The 27,719-nt window shown below is 42.3% G+C and overlaps 1 protein-coding gene across 1 annotated transcript in view; it reads left to right on the forward strand.

The window, feature by feature from the left end:
• The window catches only part of CRYL1 (crystallin lambda 1), a 66,546-nt gene that overhangs the window by 23,000 nt on the left and 15,827 nt on the right, over positions 1-27,719 (forward strand). The window contains exons 4-5 of the mRNA XM_034758780.1: positions 10,613-10,774; positions 12,398-12,592. Coding sequence (XP_034614671.1) covers positions 10,613-10,774; positions 12,398-12,592 — 357 coding nt within the window. The remainder of the gene's footprint in view (positions 1-10,612; positions 10,775-12,397; positions 12,593-27,719) is intronic.

Consider the following 27,719-nt stretch of genomic DNA (forward strand, 5'->3'; position numbering starts at 1 on the left):
CGTAAGCAGTAAACATTAAACCTATATATATTGTCATTTATATGCTTAACTCATTTTTATTTGAAGAAAAAATTGTCATGCAACTGATATGAGACTTAAAATCCTGATGCCTTATCAGGGTTCATAATAATATTTACTAGCTAAGCTCTGTCATAACCCATTAGCAAAGTCTGATCATTTAGAACCTTATAGCAGTTGGCTAAAAGTGAAAAATTATTTGAATTCATCTTACTCACTTTCTGCCAGAACTTAAGAATCTTTGCACTAGACCATTTTATTCCTTTTGTCTTGGTTGTCAGTCTGCACCCTTCACTGTACACAAATTTGTAAAAAGTGGCCACACTAAGTTATTTGTGTCTCATGCAACAAAAATGATTAAAGGTCTAGATAACATGACGTATGAGGAAAGATTGAAAAAATTGGGTTTGTTTAGTCTGGAAAAGAGAAGACTCAGAGGGGACAACAGTTTTCAAGTACATAAAAGATTGTTACAAGGAGGAGGAAGAAAAATTGTTCTTCTTAACCTCTGAGGATAGGATAAGAAGCAGTGGGCTTAAAATGCAGCAAGGGAGGTTTAGGTTGGACATTAGGGAAAAATTCCTGTCAGGGTGGTTAGCACTGGAATAAATTGCCTAGGGATGTCGTGGAGGTTTGTAAGAGCAGGTTAGACAAACACCTGTCAGGGATGGTCTAGATCAGGGGTGGGCAAACTTTTTGGCTTGAGGGCCACATCGGGTTTTGTAAATTGTATGGAGGGCTGGTTAGGAGAGGGGGTTGTGGCCCGGCCCCCACATCCTATCTGCCCTCCCCCCACCCCCAGGACTCCTGCCCCATCCAACCCCCCCGTTCCCTGACAGCCCCTCTGGGACCCCTGTCCCATCCACACTCCCCCACTCCTTGTCCCCTGACCACCCCCGGAGCTCTGCTGCCCCATCCAACCCCTCCTCTCATTCCTGACGGCCCCCCTGGGGCCGCCCAGAGCATTGCTCCGGTGGTGGAGCGAGTGAGCTGAGGCTGCGGGAGGAGGGATAGCTGGGAAGGGGCCGGGGGCTAGAGTTGGGAGACTTCTGTTCCCCTCAGGTCCTGCTGAGAGGGCCTAAAGCTTAGCAAAGATTGTAAATAGGCAGGAGCACGGGACTGTGGTGATATTAGTGAAGAGAAATAGAAATAACGTGTCATTAAGAACACCCCTGGTGGAGTCTGTGAAGTTTCTGCAGGAAACTGGATGGGGGAGGAGCCAGGGCCCTGTTACAGGTAGCTTCTCATAAATCCATACTTTATTGTTAATATGAGTCAGCCACTCCAAGATGGAATCCCTGTCATGCTTGATCAGCTTAGCAGCTATAAGACAAATACTGGCAGCATGGCCATTCTTGAGCTTACAGGCTGCCCTTTGAACCTCCTTGACAGGGACATCCTCTGTGTTACATGGAAAGGCAGTCACTGGACTCTTGGGTGCTCCTGCAGCTAGAGATCTGCAGCTCTGATGTGGTTAAGACGCCTGTCATAGGTTTCACCTCCACTCTGGACTTTAGAGTACAGATGTGGGGACCTGCATGTGAACCCCTAAACTGAATTACCAGCTTAGATCTGGTCTGGCTGCCACCACCCAAATAGTTTGAGTCATTTGGGAAACTCTGTCTTCCCCCACAAAAACCTTTCCCTCCCTGGGTAGTCCTGAGAGACTCCTCCACCAATTCCCTGGTGAACACTGATCTAAACCCCTTGAATCTTAAAACAAGGAAGAATTACTCATCTCCCCCGCCCCCAATCCCTGGTGAGTCCAGATCCAATCCCCTTGGATCTAAAAACAAGGAAAAAAATCAATCAGGTTCTTTAAAAAGGCTTTTAATTAAAGAAAAGAAAGGTAAAAGAAAACCCTCTGGGAGATTAGCTTACAAGCTGATCTCACAGACAAAACACAGAGGATGTTCCCCTGGGCAAAAACTTAGTTACACAAAAAATAACCAATTTGATTATTCCCTAATGCCCAAGACAAGTTATAAAAAGAAAATAAACAAACCTATTTATTCCTTTTCTAATACTCACTTCTCTGATAACAGGCTGATTCCTTGATCTTTTCCACTCCGGCCAAAACTGAAACTGACTCTAAACAAAGGAAACTTCCCTCCTTCCTTTTGAAACATCTTATCCCCCTATTGGTTCCTCTGGTCAGGTATAAGCTAGGCTAGGTGAATTTCTTAACCCTTTACAGGTAAAAGAGGCATTAACCCTTAACTATCTGTTTGACAAAGCTCATGAAAGTTTTCTCTCTGTCTAGTCAGACATTCTGCCCTGGGGTTCAGTATGTTACCATGTCCATCTTTGACAAGCAAAGGTTTGTTTCATGGACTGGCTTTTAAGTTGTGCAGTTCTTTATAGACAGTGCTGTAGTTGTTTCTGGCAGATGCAGCTTTCATCAATTGAGCCTTCTTTGCCCAAAACGTCTTACTGTCCTGTTCTAAAGCTGTGTTATGCAAGATATTGAGGAGTTGGTATTCTTGGTTGGTCCTGTTTAAGCAAGTCATACATCATTTTTCTGTGCTATCCAGGGTCTGTTGGCCGATCCATTGATGTTTGGGTCTCCGATGCCTTTTCCCCAGCACTTTGTTGGTGACAGCCATAACAGAAGACTGGAAACAGTCCTATAAATTGTTTATTTGCTTGTGTTCAAGGCTTTAATCTGCAAGGGCAAGAGCAGGGGTGGGCAAACTTGTTGGCCTGAGGGCCACATCTGGGTGGGGAAATTGCATGTAGGGCTGGGGCAGGGGATTGGGATGTGGGAGGGAGTGCAGGGCATGGGAGGGAGTGGGGTGTGCAGGAAGGGGCTCAGGGCAAGGGGTTGGGGCAGAGGAGGGGTGTGGGGTGTACAAGGGGGCTCAGGGCAGGGAGTTAAGGTGCAGGAGGGGTGTGGGAGGAGGCTCAGGGCAGGGGATAGGGGTACAGAAGGGGGCTCAGGACAGGGGTTCAGGGAGGGGGCTCAGGGCAGGGGGTTGGGGTGCAGGAGTGGTTTGGACTCTGGCCCAACACTGCTTACCTTGAGTAGCTCCAAGGTGGCAGCAACGCGCTGCGGGACTAAAGCAGGCTCCCTGCCTGCCCTGGCCCCACGCCACTCCTGGAAGTGGCTGGGACCACGTCCCTGCGGCCCCTGGGGGAGGACGGGGGACAGAGGGCTCTCCTGCGGGTACCTCCCCTGAAGCTCCCATTGGCAGCAGTTCCCTGTTCCTGGCCGATGAGAGCTGCAGGGGGAGGTACCCGCAGGTGAGAGCAGCACCCGGAGCCCTCTGTTCCCCCTCCCCCAGGGGCCGCAGGGATGTGGTGCTGGCCGCTTCTGGGAGTGGTACGAGACCCACGGCACCACAGGGGTGGCAATCCCGTGGGCCGTATCCAAAGCCCTGATGGGCCAGATCTGACCTGCGGGCTGTAGTTTGCTCACACCTGGGCTAGAGCATCAAATCGTTTGCAGATTTCAGCCTGGTATACCATTTTGACAGCAGCCTCAGCATTTTAGGGGCTTTGGAATTGCATCATCTCCTCTCTTCCAAGATTCCCCCACCCAAAATAAATAAATACAACCTAAAATCCTCTACAGGATTTCCCTGCATAAGATCATGCTAGATCTCTCTCTCTCGGGGTTGGGGCAGTGTTTTGCAATGTTGTTGTAACCGTGTTGGTCTCAGGATATTAGAGGCTCGAAAGCCTGTCTCTTTCACTGTAGAGGAGCGGACTCACCCAGCAGCGCCTCCTGCTGGTGACTTCCGGGAATTAGCTCGTTCCAGCTCCAGAGCTCCCTCTGCAGGCTGGTGATCCACCTGTCCTCTGGCCCCCGTGTCCCTCCCTGGAGTGGGGTGCTGCCCTCTGGCAGTAACCCCACAATCTTAGGGTCTCCCCTCCCCGGGGACCCCCCCACCCACTATTCCCACCTCACCTCAGTATAAGGCTACTGCCAGTCAGAGTCTAGCCCCACGCGCTGGGGCAGACTACAGTATCAGCCACTCATCACTGGCAAGGTTGGGTTTGGACCTGCTGCCTTTGCTTATCCCTGGGCTGCCCTCTGCCACCAGTACCTGTTGGCCCAATGCTAGGCCACAGCCTGGGGCTTTCCAGGCTGGAGCTCCCTGGCTCCTCTGCCTTTCCCCAGCCCTGCTCCACTCAGATACCCTGTCTCTAGATCCCTGCAGCCAGGCCCTTTTTTTTCTCTCTCTCTCTCTCTCTCTCTGAACACAGAAAGAGACTGTTGAGCTCCTGGCTCCCAGCCTTTATAGGGCCAGCTGGGCCTGATTGGGGCGTGGCCCAGCTGCAGCTACTTCCCCAATCAGCCCAGTAGCTTTTCCCTTTTCCTCAGCCCTCTGCCAGGGCTGTTTTAAGTCCTTCCGGGCAGGAGCAGGTGACCACCCTGCTATATTTACCAACAGAATAAAAGGTCCAATAAAAGATATTACCTAACCCACCTTGTCTCTGTTATACATGTGTAAAGTACTTCAGCTATCTAGTTAATAGGCTATATTAAAGGATACAACATCGAAGCAGAAGATGGGGGAGGTTAATTAAGTAACGTAGTTCTGAAAATTAGTGTCCATGTACCCTGTCTTGTATTTTATATTAAGTAAAATTGAACAGACACTTGTAAGGCAGTTACTTGTTCTGAACAGCATGCAATAGATTTCAAGTACAGTAATCTGAAATTGAAGGAACTAGAACACTGATAGCCTATTTGTTTTCTGAACTGTAGAAAAGTACAAAATGTTTCTTTCAAGATTCTGGATTTCACCTTACTGAGTTAGTGGTTATCTGTACAGTATCATATGGGTAGAGATTTTTCTGTCATTTTAAGAGCCAGTGTATTTAGCAAGTATCAAATTTCATATTAGTATCAGCTAAAGCATATTGGATATCTGAGTAGTTTTTGTTTCTTTAGCCTTGAGAAGACTTGCAGCAACTGAGTTAGGAGTTAGTCATTCTATAAAAAACAGCTAGGTTGGTGATCATACCACCATCAAAATGAATATGCAGGTTTACCACAGTTTACCTTTATTCGTTTACCCAGTATGCATGCCCACTATGTGTTGGTTTGGGACTCATTGAAACCCCATTGAAGTCAATGAGGAGCCTCTTCATTAGTTTCAGGGGGCACTGAATCACGCCCTTTGTTAGTCCTATTGTACCTTGCACAGTTTCACTGGTTTGCTGTTGTGTGGTTCACCTATTATGACTGATCATGCAGGTCATCGGTGCCATACAGACAAAAATCTCTGTTGTGCTTGTGGCTTTGATCATAGACTACACCTCTTCAGCATTCTGGTGGACTTGTGCTGAGCTTAACCTGCACACTGCTCAGCAGCTGTAGAATTATGGTTTCTGTTTCAGTGAACATCCTGTTTTCTGATTTGCAGCCTAACCACATTTTTGCTTGTTCTCCCCTTTCCTAGTAAGCACATTGACTAATCAGGACTCCATAGCTTGGTTGCATGGATCTTGTTTTCCTCACTGGAATGTATGACACTGTGTGTGCAAAGAGGGGATTCTACATATGTACTACCATCTCTTTGTTGTACTGTTGAATCCACTTTTGTCGGTACCTTTCTGACCCACTTGATAATGAATGCACGGATTCTGCAGTTTATCTCATTATGTATCTCAGCTCTTACACATGCATCCTTCCTACTGGAGGGGCTGGTCAAAATACGGATGTACTCCTGTACTGCCACTTAGAGATATACTTCTCTCCCTCCTCTCCCCCCCCAAAATCTTAAATGCAAATTTTGGAAGAAAACCATAATTTGGTCATAAGTTATAATGTTCAATTTACATAGAGCTAAGCTTGGACTGTTTCTTGGCAGTAACTTTGGAGTGTGAACATTATTTCTTTCCCAAGTGGCCGGCTTTCTACAGGAGTCACTTTTCTAGTAAAGATATGCTGCAGTTTTACAAAATTATCTTTAACTAACTATGGCCACCAGCTTTATAGCTAAGTGACACAATGAGAGAATTTCAAGGGATTCTTGACTAAATTTCCAAATATCTTTTCCAAATATTTGGTAGTGCCTATCGATATACTGATAAGCTGCTTCCACATTCTTTATGTAGGCTGACACTTATCAGGCCTTTTGTTTTTAAATCCAGGTGGCTTTTTTAACTATTTCAGTAGTTGGATGATAAAGCAATAACTATGCTTGAATTCTCTGTTTATCTTTTCAAACTGTTTTTCTGAGTGAATTTTATCTATGCAAGAAGATGAAAGTATTTGGAAAAAGTGATGTCACTTTATTTCCCTGATGGGGTTTATTGAGTCTGTCTCAGAACCATAAGGTTTCTTCTTGTGTTTTAATCCTTCCATTCACTGCTGCATCTCAACAACTGTCCCACTAGCTGAGGGATAGACTGGAGATGGCTCCTGTCACAATAGTGCTGCAGTAGACCGAGAGATTAATGATCTGCTGTAAAGTGTATATGTATGAGAAATCATCCTGCCGGGGTCTGTAGTGTAGGAAAACCTCGATCTAAGTTCACATAACCAGAGTACGCTTTGTAATCATCAGAAAGTGATCAGGATTTCTTTGTCACAGCTTCCTTGGTTCAGCAGTTACTCCCATAACCACAGGAAAGACATTATGGGCTTGATTTTTAGAAGTGCTGAGCACCCACTCCAGTAAAAGTCAATGTGAGCATCTCTGAGTGCTCAGCATTTCTTGAAATCAGGCTTTAAATGCTGAAAAGCAGAAGAGTGAGGTAGTGGTTAAGGGAAGACCTCAGGTGCCATTATGCCCCTGGCAATGTTGATTTGTGCTTTTCCTTTCAGAAGTCCCCCCCACACCTTTTTCATTAAGAAAAGACAAACCGCTCTTTGAGGTTAGAAGCTGAGACTCTCCATTACATAAGAGTTGCTCAACCCCATCCAAGAGAAAAATAGGGCAGCAATGTGCATTGTGAGATGTGATTTCTAAAGCACACTAATGTATTGCACATTAATTGGTCAGTGTAGACGCAGTGGGTGCACACTGAAGGTTCCCTAACGTGCTTCTGAAAGCAGGTGGGGGAACCTTTAATGCACACTGGCAGAGTCCTCACAGACCAATTAGTGTGCAACTCATTAGTGTGCTTTAGAAATCACACCCCCATAGGGTGCATTACCCAACTGTACAGACAAGCCAATAGTGAAAATTGTGTTTAGGATTACTGTAGCCACAATCCTGCAATGAGATCTGTGGGGTCAGACCCATTTGCCAATGCAGAGCACCACTGCAGGATCAAGGCCAAGATTGCAAGCCCTTTGGGGGCAGAGACTTCTTGTTATTATATGTGTTCAGTGTCACTCTATAAGAATAGAGCCCTGGTCCCTGACTGGGGCCATGAGATGATACTGCAATACAAATACTAAATAATAATTACTTGCATACACATGGTGGAAACAGTAACTTTGGAATAGGCATGCACATTTAAACATGAAAATCTTTAATAAAAGTGGCCCATAAATATTGTAACAGCCATGAAACATTTATTTTAGCAGATGGTCATGTATTACTGTATATTAACCACAAAAAAAACACTGAGTTTTTGAAACAATTATGTTTAGTAGTTTTGAATAAAAACGAGATTCTGGGAGAATGTCCTGATTGCTCTCTTACAAAGAATTGATCTAGTATCAGAAGACCGAATCAATAATAATAATAATAATAAACACCTCTAGCTGTTATAGCAGAGGTTCTCAAACTGGGGGTCAGGACCCTTCAGGGGGTCGCGAGGTTATTTCATGGGGAGTCGTGAGCTGTCAGTCCCCACTCCAGACCCTGCTTTACATCCAGTATTTATAATGGTGTTAAATATATTAAAAGTGTTTTTAATTTATAAGGGGGGGAGTTCACACTCAAAGGCTTGCTATGTGAAGGGGTCACCAGTACAAAAGTTTGAGAATCACTGTGTTATAGAGTACCAGACGTTGACATAGTACCTATGAATTTGCTTTTGGCAGGTACAGTATGTTAAGGTTATGAAGGCTGGAGCAGGCTTTTAAAAGGTTCGTTGAATGCACAATATAGCGAAGTTGTGCAAGATAATTCAGACTACATTGAAGTCTTTGGGTTTGTCTCCACTAGACTTTTTGATTACCAATTAACTGGAGGTAGCTAAGTTTTTAGAGGCCTTTTGTTCTGGGTTACAAACATTTGTACTTTACCCAAGGCTGAGGCATAGCAATAAATTAACTTGAGGTAAAAAATTCTAGTGTACAGCTACCCTTTTAGAGTTGCCAGATCTCTCAGGATCAGGCTCTTAATTGACAGGTGGAGTCAATGTTTCCAGCTTGGACGTGTATTTACTCTGAATTGTTTGAATTTAGATTTTAGATTCACAGAGAGGTTTTAAATTAACTGGAAAGGTTGCACTGTTTGGAAATTGGTTAAACTCTAAAAGGTATTAAACAAACTTCTGTACAGTGCAGCCTCTCCAGGGCATTGTTGTTGAAAGCCATCAAATTGGCATGTTCTTGTCAGGCTATTACAAAATATGTTTATTGTAAGGTTTAATTAAGTTGAAAGTTGGGTTATAGTAAACTTATTCAGGCATTAGAGACTTGGAATAAGGGTGTACTGTTTGCAGCAAAAGAGAAGTGTGATAGTCTCAAAAAAATGCGTGTGGGGGGAGGCATAGATATATACAGTGTCACTTAAAATGCATTCAGATGGACTCTAACCTTATTGCACTGACTATTCCAGAGAGCAAATGAGAGAGGCTTAGTACTGTATTTTAACTACCTATAATTTGATCTCCTTTTTCTCAGGGTAAACAGAATAGCTACAGACTTCTCCAAGTTTTCTAATTGACAGCAAGTGAAGTTCCAGATTAATAGGTTTTTTAGGGCTTAATTTTCTCTCTGTTCTTCAAGGAGTCAGTATCCCTGATTGAGAAAATAATTCCAAGCTTCACAAGGACAGAAACTTTATTCCACTGGTCCAACAACTTGAATACAATTGTGTCACTATACAAGAAACTTCAAGCAAATGTTCCATTCAGAAACCTTACATAATCATAGCTGGTTTGGGTTTCCTACAGTTCTGAGCTTTCCCTTTTTGATTATCATATGATCTGAAAGAAGGCATAGTATTTCAGGTAGAGAGTCTCACAATAAGTTCTCACAATAAAGCAATTCAGTGCAACTCTTTTATTAGTTTGAACAGTATCTGCAGAGTTCTCTTCATCTGTGGCTTTGATAAAAGAAGCTATTTAAATTTAACCAGCTTGCTAGCTTAACTGATCCAGGAATTACAAGCAGAGTATCATTTTGTTTTGATAATGGAATTTATTACAATGGACTCTATCTACTGTTCTTAAATGACCTCACTTATCCTTTCTGAGTCATGGACATTTTATGACTTAAAGCTTAGTAAAATCCCACACAAACTGATATTTTTTAAAAAGATTTTTTACCTATTTGTATTCAGTCTGATGGAATTCCTTACCCCCAAAACATCCACAGAGAGTCCGTCTGAAGTTATATAAACCAAATGTAAGCCTCCTCCCCCATCTCTTCCCATAATGTAACACAGGGGAGTAATGCTGATGGGTGGAGGATGGAAATGTTATCTGCCCTTTTATTGAGGGGATAGACCTGCCTTTTCTTACAGAAATTCACATATGAATTTGGATCCTAGTTGAACCTTGCCTACTATTAGGTGTCCAGAGAGCAACCATAGCCTGTAGAAAAGAGTTGTGTGTGGTTTTTGTTTTGTTTTGTTTTTAATTTTTGCCATCTTCACTTGACAAAGAGGTTGCAACTTTTGCTCTTGGTTATGGACTCCACTGTAGTAATCCTCTGTGCCTTAGTTACTTCGACTGGCTTATTGCAGCATGCTCTGCATGGGGTTGCACTGGGAGACCATTTAAAAACTTCAGGCAGTGAAGAACGTGGCTGTCCACCCACGTAGTAAAATTTCATACATGTGCTCCACTGACTGCATTGACTTCCAGCTGGTTATTTTGAATATTTTGACCTACAGTGCCCATTAAGGTTTGGAGACCTCTTCTCTCCTTCACAGATGAAGTCATCTGGGGCACTTCAGATGTCAATCCCATAGCTTTGCATGTCTCAGGGCCACTGTCAGACATTTCCAGTGCAGGGTCCTGATCTCTGAAACTTGCTTCGTCCCTCTTGGTCCTACAGATCCTGAGTTTGTCTACCTTTTAAGGCACACTGCAAGGCATATCTGTTCACTTACGGCTTGCCTACATAGGGAGATTGACTGGCATTGCTATAGCAGAATTATGCTGAAGAATAGTAATTGTTCTGAAATAAAGTCCCTTTTATTCCAGGATAGCGCATCGACATGAGGAAGTTATATTGGCCTATCCATAGCAAAAGAATTATTTCATTATAGCTATGCTTGTCAATTTCCTCATGTAGACGTGTCCTAAGTGGATGAGTTGATCTGAGAAGAGTATTATGGCTGGCAGGTACATCTAAATCAGTTTGCATACATATTTTAGATTGTTTGTTCGCCTGGGTGCCCAGATCTCTTTGGAAGCTTCAGTATATGTGTCGGAAAAATAAATAAATGTACTGATAACTAGTATTAACTGGAGGATTTCTAATGATATTTATTACTACTTTTTATTCCAGGAATGCACGCCAGAGAAACTAGAATTAAAAAAGAAGATTTTTGGTCAGTTAGATCTTATTGTCAGTAATGATGTTATCCTAAGCAGCTCAACTTCCACGCTTTTGCCTACTAAGTTGTTCACTGGCCTTAAACATGTGAAGCAGTGTATTGTGGCACATCCTGTAAGTACTCCAACAGACTCTGTTAATTGCTTTATGTTTAATCCTACATGTTTAATCTGAGTTTTAATACCAGGGTGGTATCCTGCAGGCTGCTGAGTGCTCCTGAAAGAAGCCTAGAGTGCCCACGGGCTAATGCCGAGCGCTCAGAATCTGACTTTCCGAAGTGTAGAGGGTTCACAACTCCAGCTGAGGTCAGCAGGAGATTCAGGTACCTGAAAATAAAGCCCCCTGTTAGCTCAGGATCTGTGTAGAAAGGCTTCTGCATAACAAGGAGGATGGTCCAGTGGTCTGAGCACTAGTCTAGAATATGAGAGACCTGAGTTCAAGTCCATGCTTGGTCACAATCTTTCTGTGTGACCTTGGGCAAATCACTTAGTCTCTCTGTGCCTCAGTTTCCCCATTTGTAAAATAACTGTATTTTCCTAATGTTGGACTGTGAGGTGTTCAGGTGCTGTGGTAATGAGGGCTTTAGAAGTACCATAGATGGATAATTTGGCAAAAGGTGCACATTGCTCACTAAAGTCTGCACTTAGATGAGCACAGTTGAGGAAAAGTGAATGGGATTACAATTGCAGTAGGGGTTGGGGACAGCATTGATGCTTTGTTACAATCCAGTGTATGCAAATACTATGTGTAGTGGCCATTTATAGCATTTCGGGTGCTCTTGCCGGACAATACTATTGTTCATGAGAGCTGCCCATATAAGAACTTGAGAGCAGGGCACGAGGACCAGCCACTGACAGAAATGTGTCCATGCCCATGCAGTCCTTGAACTTTCTGCTGAAACTCACATGGGTGCCAGTTGTCCTGTGGCTCCATGGAGTGCTGGAAAGGAATGTGGGTACAATTTCCAGCTGTTTATAGGACTTTCTTTCAGAATTCCAGAACTTTAATAATGAACTGTTTATTTAATTATTCCTTAATGTTTACATAATAAAGTTCTTGATTGTGGTGAGAAATGCTGCTTGGGATTGAGATATGGCTGGGAGAGGTTTCTCTTTTGTTAAATGAACGGGTGTAGTTTTTGGAGGCGCTCTATCTTGTAGCTTTCTTAGAATAGTGTTTTATGTGACATTCACTAATGCACCCAGAGTATGTTAGAGGGACAGGTCAATATAAATTAGTAAGTAAAATAAATTAATCTTGAAAGAAGTTGTGTAGACTGCTTGGAAGTGTAGTTCTTATGACAACAGCAAAATTATTGCAGAAAATCTTTCCTTTGAGATGCTGTCTTGAAAAGAAGTATGTTATTTATAATCAGCATCTGAATAACAAACAGTTTTGAAAATTAGAAATGAATGAATTGAATTGAATTGGCATAAAGTAAACTGATAATATTGGAGTGAACTCATGCTTGGTGTAACTCCATTGACTTCTATGGAGTTAAAGCCGTGGTGGATTTGGCCCCCTGGGTCTGATTTTCTGATATGTTGAGTGCATGCCATTCTTGTTGTGAACTGGCTTTGTGACTGCCCTGTACTTCTGAAAATCAGGCCCATCCTGTTTATTGGAAAAGGCCCATTCTGTTATAAAATTGTACGAGCAGAAATAGGCTTTAAATTTAATTGGTTCAATGTAACAATGTTAATTAATACAATATTTTTTTTGTTGGTCCTTGTCAAGGTAAATCCGCCCTATTATGTGCCACTGGTTGAACTGGTTCCCCATCCAGAAACAGAGCCTTCTACAGTGGATAAGACCCATGCCCTGATGAAGAAGATTGGACAGTCACCCGTCAAATTAACCAAAGAGATAGATGGGTTTGTTCTGAACCGTCTTCAGTATGCAGTTATTAGTGAGGCATGGAGGCTCGTGGGGGTACGTGTAACTTCGTTTTCTTTACATACGCTTCTAGTTTTATAGACACAACAAACAAAGAATATTGTAGTATTTAAAATTCCTTTAGCTTTCTGTCTTCATCATTATTAAACACTCAGCCCCTTAGATTACATAAAAATAAAGACAGGTATGTAAATTTTACAAAAATTAGAAGTTTTGATGCTATTAAATACTGAAGACCGAGGAAGAAAAGCTAAATGATAGCAAAACGAGAAACACTAGAACTGTTCAAAAATATGGTCATTTTCAGCATAGCCAGAAGAGCAAGGTTAAAGGGTCAGAAACCACAATACTGATTTTCAGGTTGTCTCTTTTCATTTCCTGCTGCTTTCAGAATGTTGTTGGCATACTTTCTGCGCTCAGTGAAAGGGTAATGAAAATAATATTTTAAATAGAAATCCATTTACCTTTCAGGAATTCCTCTCTCGGGTAGCTATTTGATACTGGTATTTAAAGACAGATTTCTCCACCTCCTTCCCATTCAGACTTTTAGCTCATAATCATCTGTTTGTGACACTGCAACTTTTCCCAAAGCTACATGTTCTGTGCCACAAAGTACAACCTTTCAGCAGGAGGAGATGAGTAGTGCACCCACTATTACTGTGGCAGATTAAATTGTGTTTTGAACATGGCCAGTTTTTTTTCTTGAAGAACGTTCTGATTTCTCAAGCTGTTTAAAAATAAAAAAAGCACAGGAATCTCAAGTTGGTATGTAATCATAATTAGAATAATAATAACTCGATGTTTATCTACCACACATCTTGAAGGATCCCGAAGCACTTTACACATTTTATATTTATATTTCAGTTCACCCATGACTGATGCACAGCCTCTGTTCATAGTCCCACAGGAACACTGTCTAACAGTTTAGATCAGGAAGTGAATAAGAAGGCTGTGTCCAGTTTATACTGTACTATGTTGTGGGGTATTGACTGACCTTGAATGTATAATGGGAATTGCTTTTTATAAACAAATAATTCTGACAAATAAGTTCAAATAGTGAACAAAATGGTGCTTGAAGTTCTGAAGTATAGGATATTTCAATATTTTAGTTGAAGAAAGTGTGTAACAATGCTGTGATTCTAATTGCCATGTATTATGATATAGGTTCCCCTCAGATATGTTAGTTTTAAGTTGGCCTCCATTTGTGTTAAGTGGGATAATAAGACAATTACTCTGTCTCAAATCAAAAGAGAGTGAAATGTAGTGAAGTGTTTAAATCATTGATAGTTTAACCTCCAGGAACAGAACACTCATCCACAAACGTCAGGCTGCACTCAAGTTTCTAAGGACAAACATTCATGGGGCCATTTTTAGAGTCTTTGGTTCATGCGTTCCCTATGTGCTGGAAGAGTTTGGAGTATATTTTTGGTTATTTTTCCTGAATTTCATTATCAAAGCCCTCAGGGAGACTATCAGCCTTCACTTTTTCCAGCAGCCTCATAAGTGAGTGTATAATGCCTGCAGCTTTGCAGTCTCCCCAATGGATAATTGTCTCAAGTGAGGCTGAGATTTGGAAAGTTAAGGATCTTACTATGGCATATGTTAATCATGCTTGTCGTCTTCTACTCTCAGCACCTAGTCTCACTTTTGTCTGCCATTATACTTGTCATAATTTCAGCACTTGGATCAGACCCCACTGACTTTGTTGTATAATTGTATAGTTCTTCTCTATATAGAGATGCTTGTATTACTGGTATCCACACAGTTAATGAACAATGTAGATTAATAAGTGCTTGGGTACCTTGGTGATATGTACCTTTCCTTTACATACCTAAGACACAGACAAATCCCCTCCCACCAAAAACCTATATACCTGCAAATGCCTTGCCCTGGCGTGATTCTCCAGCATTTTTACGTGCAGGGCAGGTGCACTGTGGACCTTTAAATAGATATTGAAGAGTCCTTTGTCTGTCATCTCATCCTCTGTGGTTAGTGGATGGATCTATTTTATTTATACTTTGTCAGTTCCCATCCATCAGTCCATTAAGAGGTGAGCTTTGAGGAGGAATTTGGAGGAAGGAGATGGAGGCTGCATGGAAAATGAGATTGAGGATATTATTGCAAGGGGAGAGGAGACATTAGGGAAATCACAGAGGTGCTAGAGGATGCAAAGTGGACATGAAGGGAAGCAAAATTAGAACAACATAAATCCTGAGTGGCAGAGTGGTGCAAGAGGAAAATGTAGGAAAAGCGGTGGTATGTAGAGCCTTGAAGGTGAGCAATTGGAATTTGCAAAATTAATGTGGAAGGAGATGTAGAGCCTTTGAAGAGACTCAGGAGGAAGAGGATGTGCTCAGAGGGGCAGGAGAGCATCTGGCTCCCTCAGGGACTATGCTTTAATGGACTTTCCTCCGTATTTTGAACTTTTGATCAAAAATATAGAGTCCACAGTTCTGAGCTATTTTTATTCCAGATGCTTCCAACAGCTCTCGGAAAGCTAATGAATTCCTCTCCCCCTCCCTCACCCCTCCCCCCCAGTGTCTCCAGTAACATAAGTATCACATCAAAACCCTGGAGTCGGGTAGTACTGAATGCTCCCTATTTAAAATTACCTTTAATGATGCACAATTTTAAAGTTTTTTGAAAGATCATTTTTTAAGAACTGCATCCTCCTCCCAGAGCTTGATTACTTTATGCTGGAAGTTCTTTGCTGCAGTCAGGACAAAACCGAACTGAGAGTTGGGGTATGTTAAATGAGCTTTTCCTTAAGCATGTGTGAACCTTTTTTGAAAGATTCCTTTAGGATGGCCAATTTTTTAGTTGTTGGTGCACCCAGAAAAGTACACATTACCTATTTCTCCCACAAAATCTGTAATTGTGAGTGCAAATACTCTTTTGTGGTTCCAAAGTGAATTACTGCACATGCAAATCAGTAGTAAAGCACGTTGGGCTGTGCATGCAAATATAGGGTATTGTAGGCATGTGTGCACTTTTTATGCACATGTTGCTCCCACAGCTGCAAACTTTTGCTCGCTACACTCAATATCCAAAATTCTGGTTTCTGTGAAATAATGATACTAGGACTTTAATTGTTCGTGGCATTGTTATATATGGCCAAAATGTTCAAATTTAAGTGTGTAAAGTTGGGCATTTACAATAAGTATATTTAACCACCAAAATAAGTGGCCTGATTACCAAAGATGGTAAGAACGCCAATCCCCTTTGAATTCACTGTAAATTATGGTTGTCCAGAATTTCGGAAAACCAGGCCTCCAGCTTTGTGCCTAAAGATGGATTTAGGTGCCTAACTCTGAAAGTTTTGGCCGTATTTGACAAAATACTGACTGTAAAGTGTTAAGAACTTGAAAGATCCTAGTTAATTGTTAAAATGTTGACTTACAGTTTTGCATTCTCTAGGTTGCTTTTAATTAGAGTTGAACTTTGACCACTAAGGAGATAGTGCTGACAAAAAGGCATGCAACTTGCTTGCTTAGGTTTTACCCAAACCTCCAAGTTTCACATCCCTGCCACCTGCCATTCTGTTCTCTTATAACAGATAATTGTGGTTGTAATCTTTAACCACTTGATGACTAAATTTACATTCTGTGAGATTATACAAATAGAATAACTCAAGTATTATTGGGACATTGTGATTCCTAACATTGCCCACTACTTTCTTGCCAACTTTTGCAATTTTATTGCAAGTTCTGCAGTTCTTGGTGTTTTTCTAAATGCCCCAGCTCTTGGAGTCATGTTGCTATGTGAGAATCTCAGCTTCCATTTAAAAAAAAAAAAGTCACTTTCTGGCCCTCAAGGATGAGGAGAAAATCTTGAAAATGTGAACTCTAAAGGTTCAAAAACAAGTTAAAAGAACCCCCAAATATATATACGTATATTGTGCCAATGGCTTGATTTTGGGAGAGGAGAGTCTTGACTCCCACAGGTGTGCAAGCAAGGTAAGGCAGTGGTCACTCCTGCTTGGGGGCAAAGGGCATCACTGGGCATGCTGGCTGGTCAAACAGGCTAGTGCTTAAGGGCATGTTGTGTTTAGAATATGGGTGCCTCCTGTGATCTCTCCTCATCCACTACACCCTGGCAGGGGTATCCATAATTTAGCCCATAAAGTATTGTTGATGGAAATGGGCTAGTAGAGATACAACGCATCCTTGAAGGTGAAATCTGATTTAAGAGCTCTCATTAAAAACTATACGGTTATTTAACTTGTTTAAATTTGGTGCAGTTTCTCTCACTTTATGCTATTTTTCAGTGGTGATCATTACTTAGCATGAACTTATTCATGGCACTTTTATGTTACACAGCCAAATTCTGTTCAGTTATATAGGAGCAATCCCACTGTTGTCAGTAAAAGGACTCCAGTGTAACCTTCGTTCTGTTCCTGCAAACTCTTACACAGCTGCAGAAAATACACGGTCACAGGCATAAGTCTTTCCAGGACCGAGGTGTATGTGCAGAATTCAGCTCAGAAGTATCAGAAAATTTTAGAGGAGAAATGAACATACAGTAGAACCTCAAAGTTACGAACACCAGAGTTACGAGCTGTCTGGTTAACCACACACCTCATTTGGAACTGGAAGCATGCAATCAGGCAGCAGCAGAGACAAAAAAGCTCCAAACTAAATACAGTGTTAAACTGTAAAGTACTGTGTTAAACATAAACTACTACAAAATAAGGAGAGATTTTTAAAAAAAGATTTGACAAGGTAAGGAAACTGTTTCTGTGCTTGTTTCATTTAAATTAAGAAGGTGAAAAGCAGCATTTTTTCTTTTTGAAAGAACAACCATAATGTTTTGTTCAGAATTACAAACATTTCAGAGATACGAACAACCTCCATTCCTGAGGTGTTCGGAACACTGAGGTTCTACTGTATGTATCAGATCCATCAAATATGTTAAGTTTAACGCCCTGTTCTGATCTTCAGCACTTGGCTTTCATTTGGTGATGTATCTTGCATGTGATTTGAAGGATGTAATTCCCACTATTTTGCTCTCTACAGTATTGCAAAATGGCAGGTAGGAGAAGATTTAGTTCAGGACACATTTTACTGTTCATTTTATATTGTGCTATGGTTAAAGCAAACTTAAGGAAACAATGCAAATACATCTGCATAATTAAACAAGTAATCGTATTCCTCTATAAATATGCACTGCATGCAAGGGGGAAACAGGAATTTTTTAATCGTACTGTCCTAAAAAGAATTCCTATGGAGCTGAGGATGGTGTCAGTGGTCCATCTCCTGTGCTTTCCAGAGCCTGGTTCATCCCCACAATAGATCATGCTCTAGGAGATGTTACACTAAAGCAAATGGTATCTCTTATCAAGTGCTACAATGTACAATCAATGTCAGGGGTTAAAGAGAAATTTAGAATATTTAAAAGTAAGTAAAAGAAGTGAGTTTTAATGCAAAAAAAATCATTTTGTCCAATGATTCCAAGGTTACGATTAAGAGAAGATTATGGTATGAATAAATCACTGACAACACAGTTTGCTAAACCTGTTAGCATTTTCTTTGTTTCTTTGCTTTAAAGGGATGAGAAGCTAAGGAAAACTGCTTACTTTGTGCATTTCCTAATACCTTTTAAAGGTGAACTGCAAAGCAAAAGTAGAGTTCATGTAGAGTTTTCTCCCCTCATTTATGATGTAGAAGATAGCCTTTAAAAATATTCTGCTTGTTTTTCCACATTAGGAATATCAAGCCTCTTCTCTTCTGGAATCCTTAATTAGGGCTAGGTTGAGATAGAGCTCAGGTTTCATCCTCTTATGATATCACTATGCAGGCCTTTGAATGATCTTGCTGAGGTCCTCCAACAAAGAGAGGGAAGTCTAAACATGATGGGGTAGATCCTTAGTTGAATCCAGTAGAGCTATATCAGAGTTTAGATCAGCTGAGAATCTGCTATGGTATTTTTAGAATAAACAAGCACGTGATTTTTGTGGGCAAAACTCTGGAGACTTTATATATTTCAGTTAGTTGAGTTGTGAATTCTTAAACCTCTCAAAATTCTAGATATCTTGTTAAAATTGAATATTTTAAACACATGCATATTACACAGAAAAGAGGTGATAACTTCATTGCTTTTGAGCAGGTGCATTGTTGAGCCAATTTTAATGCTAGCCTTCCATCACTTTAACCTCTCAGTAGTATGTATGAGTTTTATGTACACACAGATAAGACAAAATTCTCTTCTCCAAATCTAAGATGTTTCAGTTCACATTTGATTTTTCTTATACCCATTGTCTGGGTCAATATTTACATATTTCTGTTGCCTCAGCACATTACAGTGTGGCATCCACCATGAACTTAAAAAACATAGAAAGTAGAAAGTTCTACAGCTTCAGCACTTGTAGTTGCACATAGTGATTATGACTATAAAATGTTAGGTGGGTGTCTTCTAGTTAATAGAGAACTTGCTTGGAGAATTCAGAAATAAATATAAAAAGATGCATGTTTTTAAGATGATCATCACCCCAGAAATAGTGGGCTATGCCCTTATTCCAGAAGAGGTCAGGTCTATTTGATTTAGCTTCTTATTCCCTGATGATCAAAAAAGTACCTTGAATGCTTAGTTAACAGGTTCCTAACCTCATGGTGGTAAGAGTCCCATGTGTTTTCTCCTTTCTTGGCATGGCAAATAGGCTATTCCTTTCTCTTCTCAGTAAACCCAGAAGAACAGTATGGATTAGATTTCCACAGGCATAGCCACACCTGAAGGTAGATAGGGTGTGTGTGTGTGTGTGTGTGTGTGTACAGATACTTGTGCACAAATCAGGGTTTGCATATATACATCAGAGTTTGCATCAAATCAGGTACAAGCACTTCTGAAAATCTGACTCTATTTTTCCCTGCTACAGAGGAAAAATTTAAAGACGTGGGTTCCTTTCTCAGCAGGATCAGATAAACACTGCGGGCCAAATCCACAGATGGTGTAAATGAGTAGCGCTCTATTAACATCAATGCAGCTATGCTGATTTACATTAGTTGAGCATCTGACCCTGTGGGTATGTCTTCACTGCACAATTAATCTGGCTTCTCACCTGGGTTTTAGCCCACCCTCTCCACCATACGCACAGAGAAATTTCTGACCTGAGTTTGGTGGTGCTTTAAGCCTGGACTTGCTTACCCAGTTTGGACAGTGGGTTAGAGCCAGAGCTTCACTTTAACTTGAGCTACAACGTTTCCCCCCCCCCCCCCCCCACACACACACATACTTTAGAGTGAACACACAGGCAAAAATCACTCAAATGCTGATAGTACTCCAGTGCCCTTCCCACAGTTCCCCCTGAAGGACAGACAGGTTCTCCTGCAATTGACTGGGAAAGAATCCTGGAGTAACTCAGCAAAAAGATTCCTGGGATGTGCCCCCAGACACACATGTGAGAGTGCAGAAACAGGGAGGACACAGTTGTGCCGATAGAGCTTTGCGATGGGAATGCTCATACTTGGGCTATGTTAACTCAGGTGCTGAGACCCAGATGCCAATCACAGACTAACTGTACAGTGAAGACATACCCTGTAAGTCTTCCTTTTGCACCCAGAAAAGTAGCCACCCAGCTTCATCCCTTGCTTTTTTTTTTTTTTTTTAAGAACATTCCATCGTAGGCTTTCTACTTAATGTGAGAGACAGTTCAGATCTTTGCTGCCAAAAAACACTCTCCTCCTCCCCGCACCTGCTTTATGGTTGTCTCTTAATGAGCCACACCTGAAGGTTCATTAAGAGATCTAGCTCCTTTCCTGTTCATATGGTTCTGAAGTGTATACACTCCATCACAATATTCCATTAAAAAATCCAGACAATTTGAAACTGTTTGACTTAAGTTTTAGTGGAATATTTTTCACATGAAACTATCCCAGCAATAAAATGTGTGTCTGAAATGGGGTTTTACAGCTATGATGCAACAGTTAAAAGTAACGCACCATCATTATTAGTCAGCAACATGCTCATGTGCAACTGAGCAAGAATGTTTGTGTTTTGCATCCAAGGATAGTGTACAAGCAATTTACATAGTTAACCACAAAGGCATGAGTAACATGGCAACTTTGAACAGGCATGTTTTATTATATTTTGCTTTTAATAATCTCTTATTGGCTCCCACTCAGCATGCTTCTCAGCATGAAGGATGACTTTATCACAGTCTTCTAAATACTGCTCTGCTTTGGGGCAATGGAAGGGAAATAGGCTTAGATTAGTATTGTTAGGTAAGATTTGCTTTTAAGGAGCGTGCTGCAAAACATCCACAAAGGGAATTATGTTCCAGGGGAAAAAATGGGTATTCTTGTTCTTTTTGGTACCTAGATCCTGAAAATACATCGCCCCCTTCCCACCCGCTGTCAACCACAGCCCACCATCCAAATTCCCCAGTTCCAAAGATCTCAAAGATTTCAGCAGAGTTTTTAATGGTTAGTGACGGGGCGGCTCCAGCACCAGCGCAGCAAGCGCGTGCCTGGTGTGGCAAGCCCGGGGAGGGGTGGCGTGCCAGTTGCCGTGAGGGCAGTAGTCAGACAGCCTTCACCAGCACGCCTGCGAGAGGTCTGCTGGTCCCGTGGCTTCGGCGGCATTTCGGCGCAACCGGCAGATCACCCGCAGAAATGCTGCTGAAGCCGCATGACCAGCGGACCGCCCGCAGATGTGTCACCGAAGGCTGCCTGACTGCCGTGGTTGGCACGGCAAAAAACATAGAGCAGTCCCTGGTTAGTGACTAGTCTGGAAACATTTGTTGAGGGACCAAATGGGCACAGTTTTTGTCACTCTCAGTTTCTAGGTAGTACCTTAGCTGGGGTACAGTTAATTGGGCTACAGTTACAGTGTTCTGTTTTTTCCATGCAAGTTTCTCTATTGCTCAGAGATTGATTCTGCCAAAATAGTACTCCAAAAGCAACAGCACATAATCTACAAAAATGATTATCACTGAATAAATCCTATTTCCAATTATATTGTGAAGCGCCAAAGGAGCTATACGTTTAACATTTTCCAGAAAGCCTGTTGGCACCCTGCAGAGCACTTGCCTGTTTAAAGCAGTCAATGAACTAACAATCAGCATGTTAGGTTAAGGATACTTTTTATGGTGGCTGGGGACAATAATTTTACTTAGCCACCTGTCAAAATGAGTAGTGTTTTTTTTTTTTTTAACTGACTTGCTTTTGGTTGTGAGCGCTGAAGAAATACATAAATAAAATATACATTGTTGATGAAGTACTACGTATCAATGTACTGTAACAGTTCCTTGGCGGTATTATCAGGTACTCAGATGCTGTGATGATGAAGGCCATACTTGTACCTAGACAGACCGGCAGTCTTTATGAAAGTGTCTTGAGTCGACTTGAAGAATACATTAGTGGTCCATATAACAATATTAAACCTATCCCTTTTAAACAAACAGCTGTCTCCTCAGTCTGCTGAGGACTGTCTCTGCGGGGCACTGAGCTAGGGAGCCTTGGGCCAGGTCTAAACTTAAAACTTTTTCCAGTACAATAATGTTGGTTAAGGGTGTGAGATAGATAGATAGATGTATTAAACTACAGCTTATTTCATTTGGGGAACTGATACAAAGTTTTACTGGCAAAAGCAAGCGTTTGCTGGTATAAGCTGCATCTAGACTAGGAGAGTTTATCCCTATAGGTTTAACAGCAAACCTTTTCTACTGTAGACTAGGCCTTAGATTCAAAATTAGTAGCTTTACCAATTGATCTAAAGGGAGTATCCAATAACTGCCATCAGCCACTGTGAGGCAAGACCACCGGAATGAGATGTTTAGTAATATGCTGTCTGACGGAAGAGAGGCAGACCATTCAAAGTCTGTCAGAAATCCCTTTCTAACACTATTTTGATTTATGTGTCATAGCAGCACTCAAACTGCACAAGCATTTGTAGTCATAGCACTTCAGTATCACTTGCCTCCCCCTACTCCAGATTCACAGTGGTCCTACTTTTGCCATATTTGGTCAGTATGTTTCATGCTCTAGGTCTCTGCCTGTGTCTGTGTTTTAAGGTCACCCATCACCAGGGGCGCCTTCCATGAGAAGTTAACACAGAAGCATCCCTCTCTTCCAGGCTTGCTCATAGGAACAAGCTTCATGTTATTGTTGGGATTTTCATATAGATCAGCTATAGCTATTATAAGTTTTTGTTTTTAATGGGAGGAACAGTTAGCATATCTCAAAGACTTTTTGCTGTTGTAATCCTCATCCTTCCACTTTATTTCTATTATCATCCTCGCTGTGTTATATCTTAGATTGTAAGATCCTTGTTGCAGGGACCTATACATTTATTTGTTAAGCACTGTACACACCCGCAGCATTGTATAAATAACAGTGGAATCTGTTTGCAGTTCCTTATCATTACTCCACCTTCGTACAGTAGCATAGGACTATATTGCAAAATCAGACAGCTGGGCTCTATCTTATTCGAAAGATAACCATAAAGCTGTAGGGAACTCTTCCTGCCACCCAAGATCATTTATTACAATAGTCGCTTTGAGATAGTTTGGTCTTGTTTCGAAAATTGAGGACTTTTGTTGATTGATGATCAAGACCTTATTATAAATGTCAAGCTGGTGTTTGGAGTGGTTCATATGACATGGCTACAGAAATTGTGAGGAGTAACAAGGCAGTTTTTCAGGAGGTAATGATCCGCTCACACTTTGGCCTGGGCTACACTAGCGGGGGGTTGGGGGGGGGCAGTTCGAACTAAGATACTTCGACTTCAGCTATGCTATTCGCATAGCTGAAGTCGAAGTATCTTAGTTCGACTTACCTGGCCATCTTCACGGAGGCGAGTCGACTGTCGTGGCTTCTCCGTCGACTCCGCTTATTCCTCCTGCCAAGGTGGAGTACAGGCGTCGATTTGTGGATTGATTTATCGCATCCAGATGACACACAATAAATCGATCCCCAATACATCAAACACTACCCGCCAATCTGGCGAGTAGTATAGATGTACCCTAAGGTTCTTGAAAGCAGCATCAAACTTGAGCTCCCTGTTAGAACTTTTTCCCCCCCATGGAACTTGAGTGTACATCTTAGGATTCTGTAATTTTCCTCTATATGAAACCCGGTGACAGTTTCAATTTATTTTCTGTTTAAAAGTGGGTTACTCGTGGCTCGTCTAGTCTAAAGGAGGAGAAGGGAAGAACTGGAAGCCCTGTCATTTGGGCCTTTGTTACCAGCCTCTTGCAAAGACAGTCATTTTTCTGTCCATTCAGATAGCTTTCATAGCAATGAGGTGCACTGGCTTCACTCCCTAGCCTCTGTACCTCTCCATTCTCAGTTGAATAGCTTTGACATTCCCTGAATATTGACCGGGATCTTTATTTCTCTAATCATTATTATCTGTTGTTTTATTTGTATTACAGTGTTACTCGGAGGACCTTTGAGACAGAATAAGGAGAACAAGGTAGTGGCTTCACTGGCTAGTTTGGGAAGGGTGTTCCATACATGAAGGGTGGCATGAAAGAAGGTTTAAAGATGCCAGTGGGAAAAATTGGACAAATGGATGACTGAGGCTAATGTTGGGAAGTGGGGTGGATGAAGGGGCAATGAAGTGAGGTACATGAGCAGAGAAGGAAGGAGGAGCGGAGCTGTGCAGGGCCTTAAAGATAAAGACAAGAAGTTTGAATGTGATTAAATGGAAAACAGGGGAGATGGTGGAGGGATCGAGGAGAAGTGTGACATAGAATGACAGGACAGGAAGGTGATCTCAGCAGCTGTGTTTTGAATGGACTTGTTGAAGATGACATAGGTGTCTGCGAGGCCAGAGGAAGAGGTGGCAGTAGTCAGTCTGGGAGATGAGGGCCTGAATGAAAGTCTTAGTGATGTTCGGAGAGAAACGGCTGGATCTTGAACATGTTGTGGGGGAAGAAGCAGTGGATTTGGGCAAGGGGGCAAGAAAGAGAGGACTGAGTCAAAGATAAATATCAGGTATGGGCCTGAGTGATGGTGATGCTGTCAACAAAGAAAGAGGCTGGCATGCAGGGTTTGAAAGGAAAGGTAAGATTCAGTTTTGGCCATGTAAAAGGTATGTTGCTGGTACGCCATTGTCAGATGGGCCAAGATGTGGGATTGGGTGAAGAGATGGGGTAAAGGTAGACTTGTGAGTCACAGGCATATGGATGGTGGTTAAAGCGATGCAGTGAATAAGCTCACTAGAGAAGTGGTGCAGAGAGAGAAGTTGGGGACTAGAGGTGGAGCCCTGTGATACCCCTCCCCTCAGACAGTGAGAGAGGGAAGAAGACCTCTTCAATAGTCAGAGACCCTGAAGGAACAACAAGACAGATCAGAGAAGAACTGGGAAGAGACAGAATTGCCGCAGCATAGGGAGAATAAAATTTCAAGGAGGATGTGATTAGTGGCGTCACAAGCAGCTTAAAGGTCAAGGGTGGAGCAAAGGCCCTGCACATAACCCGGAAGAGGTCATTAACAACTGTGGTGAAAGCAGGATCTAACTAAGGCGCCGATCCTATTGCCAGTAAAGTCAATGACAATGCATGGTGCAGGGTTACCACCACCTCCTGATGAACACGCATTTCACTATAGTTCAGCTTCCTCTTGCCATTTGCATAAGTGCTCAGCTGACAGCCTTATCACTGATTGCTTGGGAGGCAGAGGGGGACAATGCCTTCAGGAAGGTTGGGTTCCACACCCAAGCACAGTGAGTTGGGAGTCTTTCTTTCTTTACTTTCTTCCCATAAGCACCAACCCTTGAGGAAAACACCTTGCTGACTATAGCTTTATTTCTTTTCCCCTTTGCTGAATCATTCCACCAGCTAACACTCTCCTTCACTTTAAATGGGAGCTGGAACATTCCCTAAGGGAATTAGTTTAGTGAGTTCCTTATTTGATTGTCTTTAATCTCTGAAGAAGTCATAAAGCTAAGAAAACAAAAGCTTTTGTTTTTATGGAGCTCTGCCTGGCAGCAGAGAAGCAAACATTTTTCTTTGAATAGCTGAGCCCACTTCACTAGGGTAATGTGAAACCTCAGTTGAAGGAATCTGTCATGCATCTAGCTGGAAGGCCATCTACTTCTGTTGTTCACATTTTGACTGGATGAGACAGTGTCTTCAGGTTCAGCGAGCCATAAAGTTTGTGGAAGATACTGACAGAGAGCAGAATCATAGTTGAATGGTTTTGAGTGTATTGCTCTTCATATCTCAGCATTGTGAAACTGGTGTGTCTACAGTAGTAGAGAGACTAATTTATTTCTTATTTGAAAATGATCTTACAGTGATTCCGAGCTATTGTGAGAATCCTGCCAGATGCTAGAGTGAAATATTATACCATTATGTTTACAGTTTTTAATTTAAATGAAACATTAATCAAAGCTCCATGTTTTGTTAGAACATTGCCATTTGTTATGTTTACATCCAAAGTCTACTTCCATTTGCAAACCGTTTTGGGTGGTTAACATGGCTTCACTGATCTGCCCAGATTGCAAATGCAAAAATTCCATAAACAGTTGGGAGTGCTTAAAAATTTTCAGTTTAAAGTGTGATTCTAAGCTTCTCTAGAGATGAAGGATGATCCTGTGGATGAAGCACTAGGCTGGGACTCTGGAGACCTGTGGTCAGTTCGCAGGTTTGCCACAGACTTGCTCTGTGATCTTGGGCAAGTCACTTCATTGTGCCTCAGTTCCCTGTCTATAAAATGGAGATCACACTTCTTCCACCATTGTCTGTCTTGTCTAATTAGACTGCGAGCTTTTCAGGGCCTAGCAGAGAAGGGGCCTGTTCTTAGCTGGGGCTTTTAGGCATTACTGTAAAACAAATAATTGTATGACCTTTTCCACAGCAGGGGTGGCCAACCTGAGCCTGAGAAGGAGCCAGAATTTACCAATGTACATTGCCAAAGAGCCACAGTAATATGTCATCAGCTCCCCCATTAGCTTCCCCACCCTGCTCTCAGCACCTCCCCCTCCCTCCCCACACCTCCCAATCAGCTGTTTTGTGGCATGCAGGAAGTTGGGGGAGGGAGGGGGAGGAGCAAGGGCACGGCAGGCTCGGGAGGGGGCAGGAAGGGGTGAAGTGGGGGCAGGGCTTGTGGCAGAGCCAGGAGTTGAACAGGGAGCACCCCCTGGCCCACTGGAAAGTTGGCGCCTGTAGCTCCAGCCCCGGTGTTGGTGCCTATACAAGGAGCCGCATATTAACTTCTGAAGAGCCACAGGTTGGCCACCTCTGATATACAGGGTGGTGTTAACCATAACAAGCCACCTGCAACAATGAATCAACTGAGTGCTACATCCTCTAACAGGATCACATCTGCTAACCGATTGAGATTTGACATTAAGACCTTTAAAGGGCTCCTTTTAAGGCTGTAGTGATGAAATCTCCATTTCTTTGTACTCGGTGAGGATGTGCTCATCAAGTACACAGGCAACTGTAAGGCTTATGGTGTCATTAGCTTGTCAATTCTTTGTTTTTCAGTGGGTGTGTACTTACCCAGTCTTGTAGATGATGTGAGAGTAAAGCTTGCTGCTGTTATACCTTTATGGGGTTTGCAACTAAGTTCTTGTTTCTGGACCCCAGTTAGCGATTGAATCCTAGCATTCAGCAAAAGGACAGGTGGGACCCTCATGTTGGGCCTAATCCGAACAGGTACTGGGTGCCCTTAACTCCCACTGAAAGCAGTGGGATTTGAGGGCGGTCACTGGCTCAGGCTTTATAGGAGGGAGTAGCAAAAAGGAATTCCTTCCATCAACCAAACCTTATCAGCCACGGAAAAGAGGTAGGGGGATAGAGAGCCACCAGAAGGGGAGGAGAATAGCCTCCCTTTCCCTTCAAACCTCACGAGGGGAGAGAAAAAGGTAGAAGAAGCCTGACAACTCTTCTACCTTCCCACCAGCCAAGAGAATAATTTGTTAGGTGTTCATTGGGGTGAAGGGGGTTGGCTTGATGGAATAGGATAGAACATGGTCTTAGTTCAGTCTCCACTTTCTAATCTGAGAGAGGGCAAGAAACATCCTTATAAAGGAAACATTATTCTCAGAAAAAGCTTTGAGGCAATACGCTATAACCTGTAAAAAAGAAATTATGATTTGCCTGTCCCAACTGGTTATGAGGGTGTGATGGCTTCTTTGTAAGTGTACCCCATGGGTGTGACTGCTGTGCTGAGCTTTCAATAAGAAGGTTCTCCATTTCACAGACTTAGTGTCCTGC

Source organism: Trachemys scripta, chromosome 1 (assembly GCF_013100865.1).
Source record: "Trachemys scripta elegans isolate TJP31775 chromosome 1, CAS_Tse_1.0, whole genome shotgun sequence".
Taxonomy (NCBI): Eukaryota; Metazoa; Chordata; order Testudines; family Emydidae; genus Trachemys; species Trachemys scripta.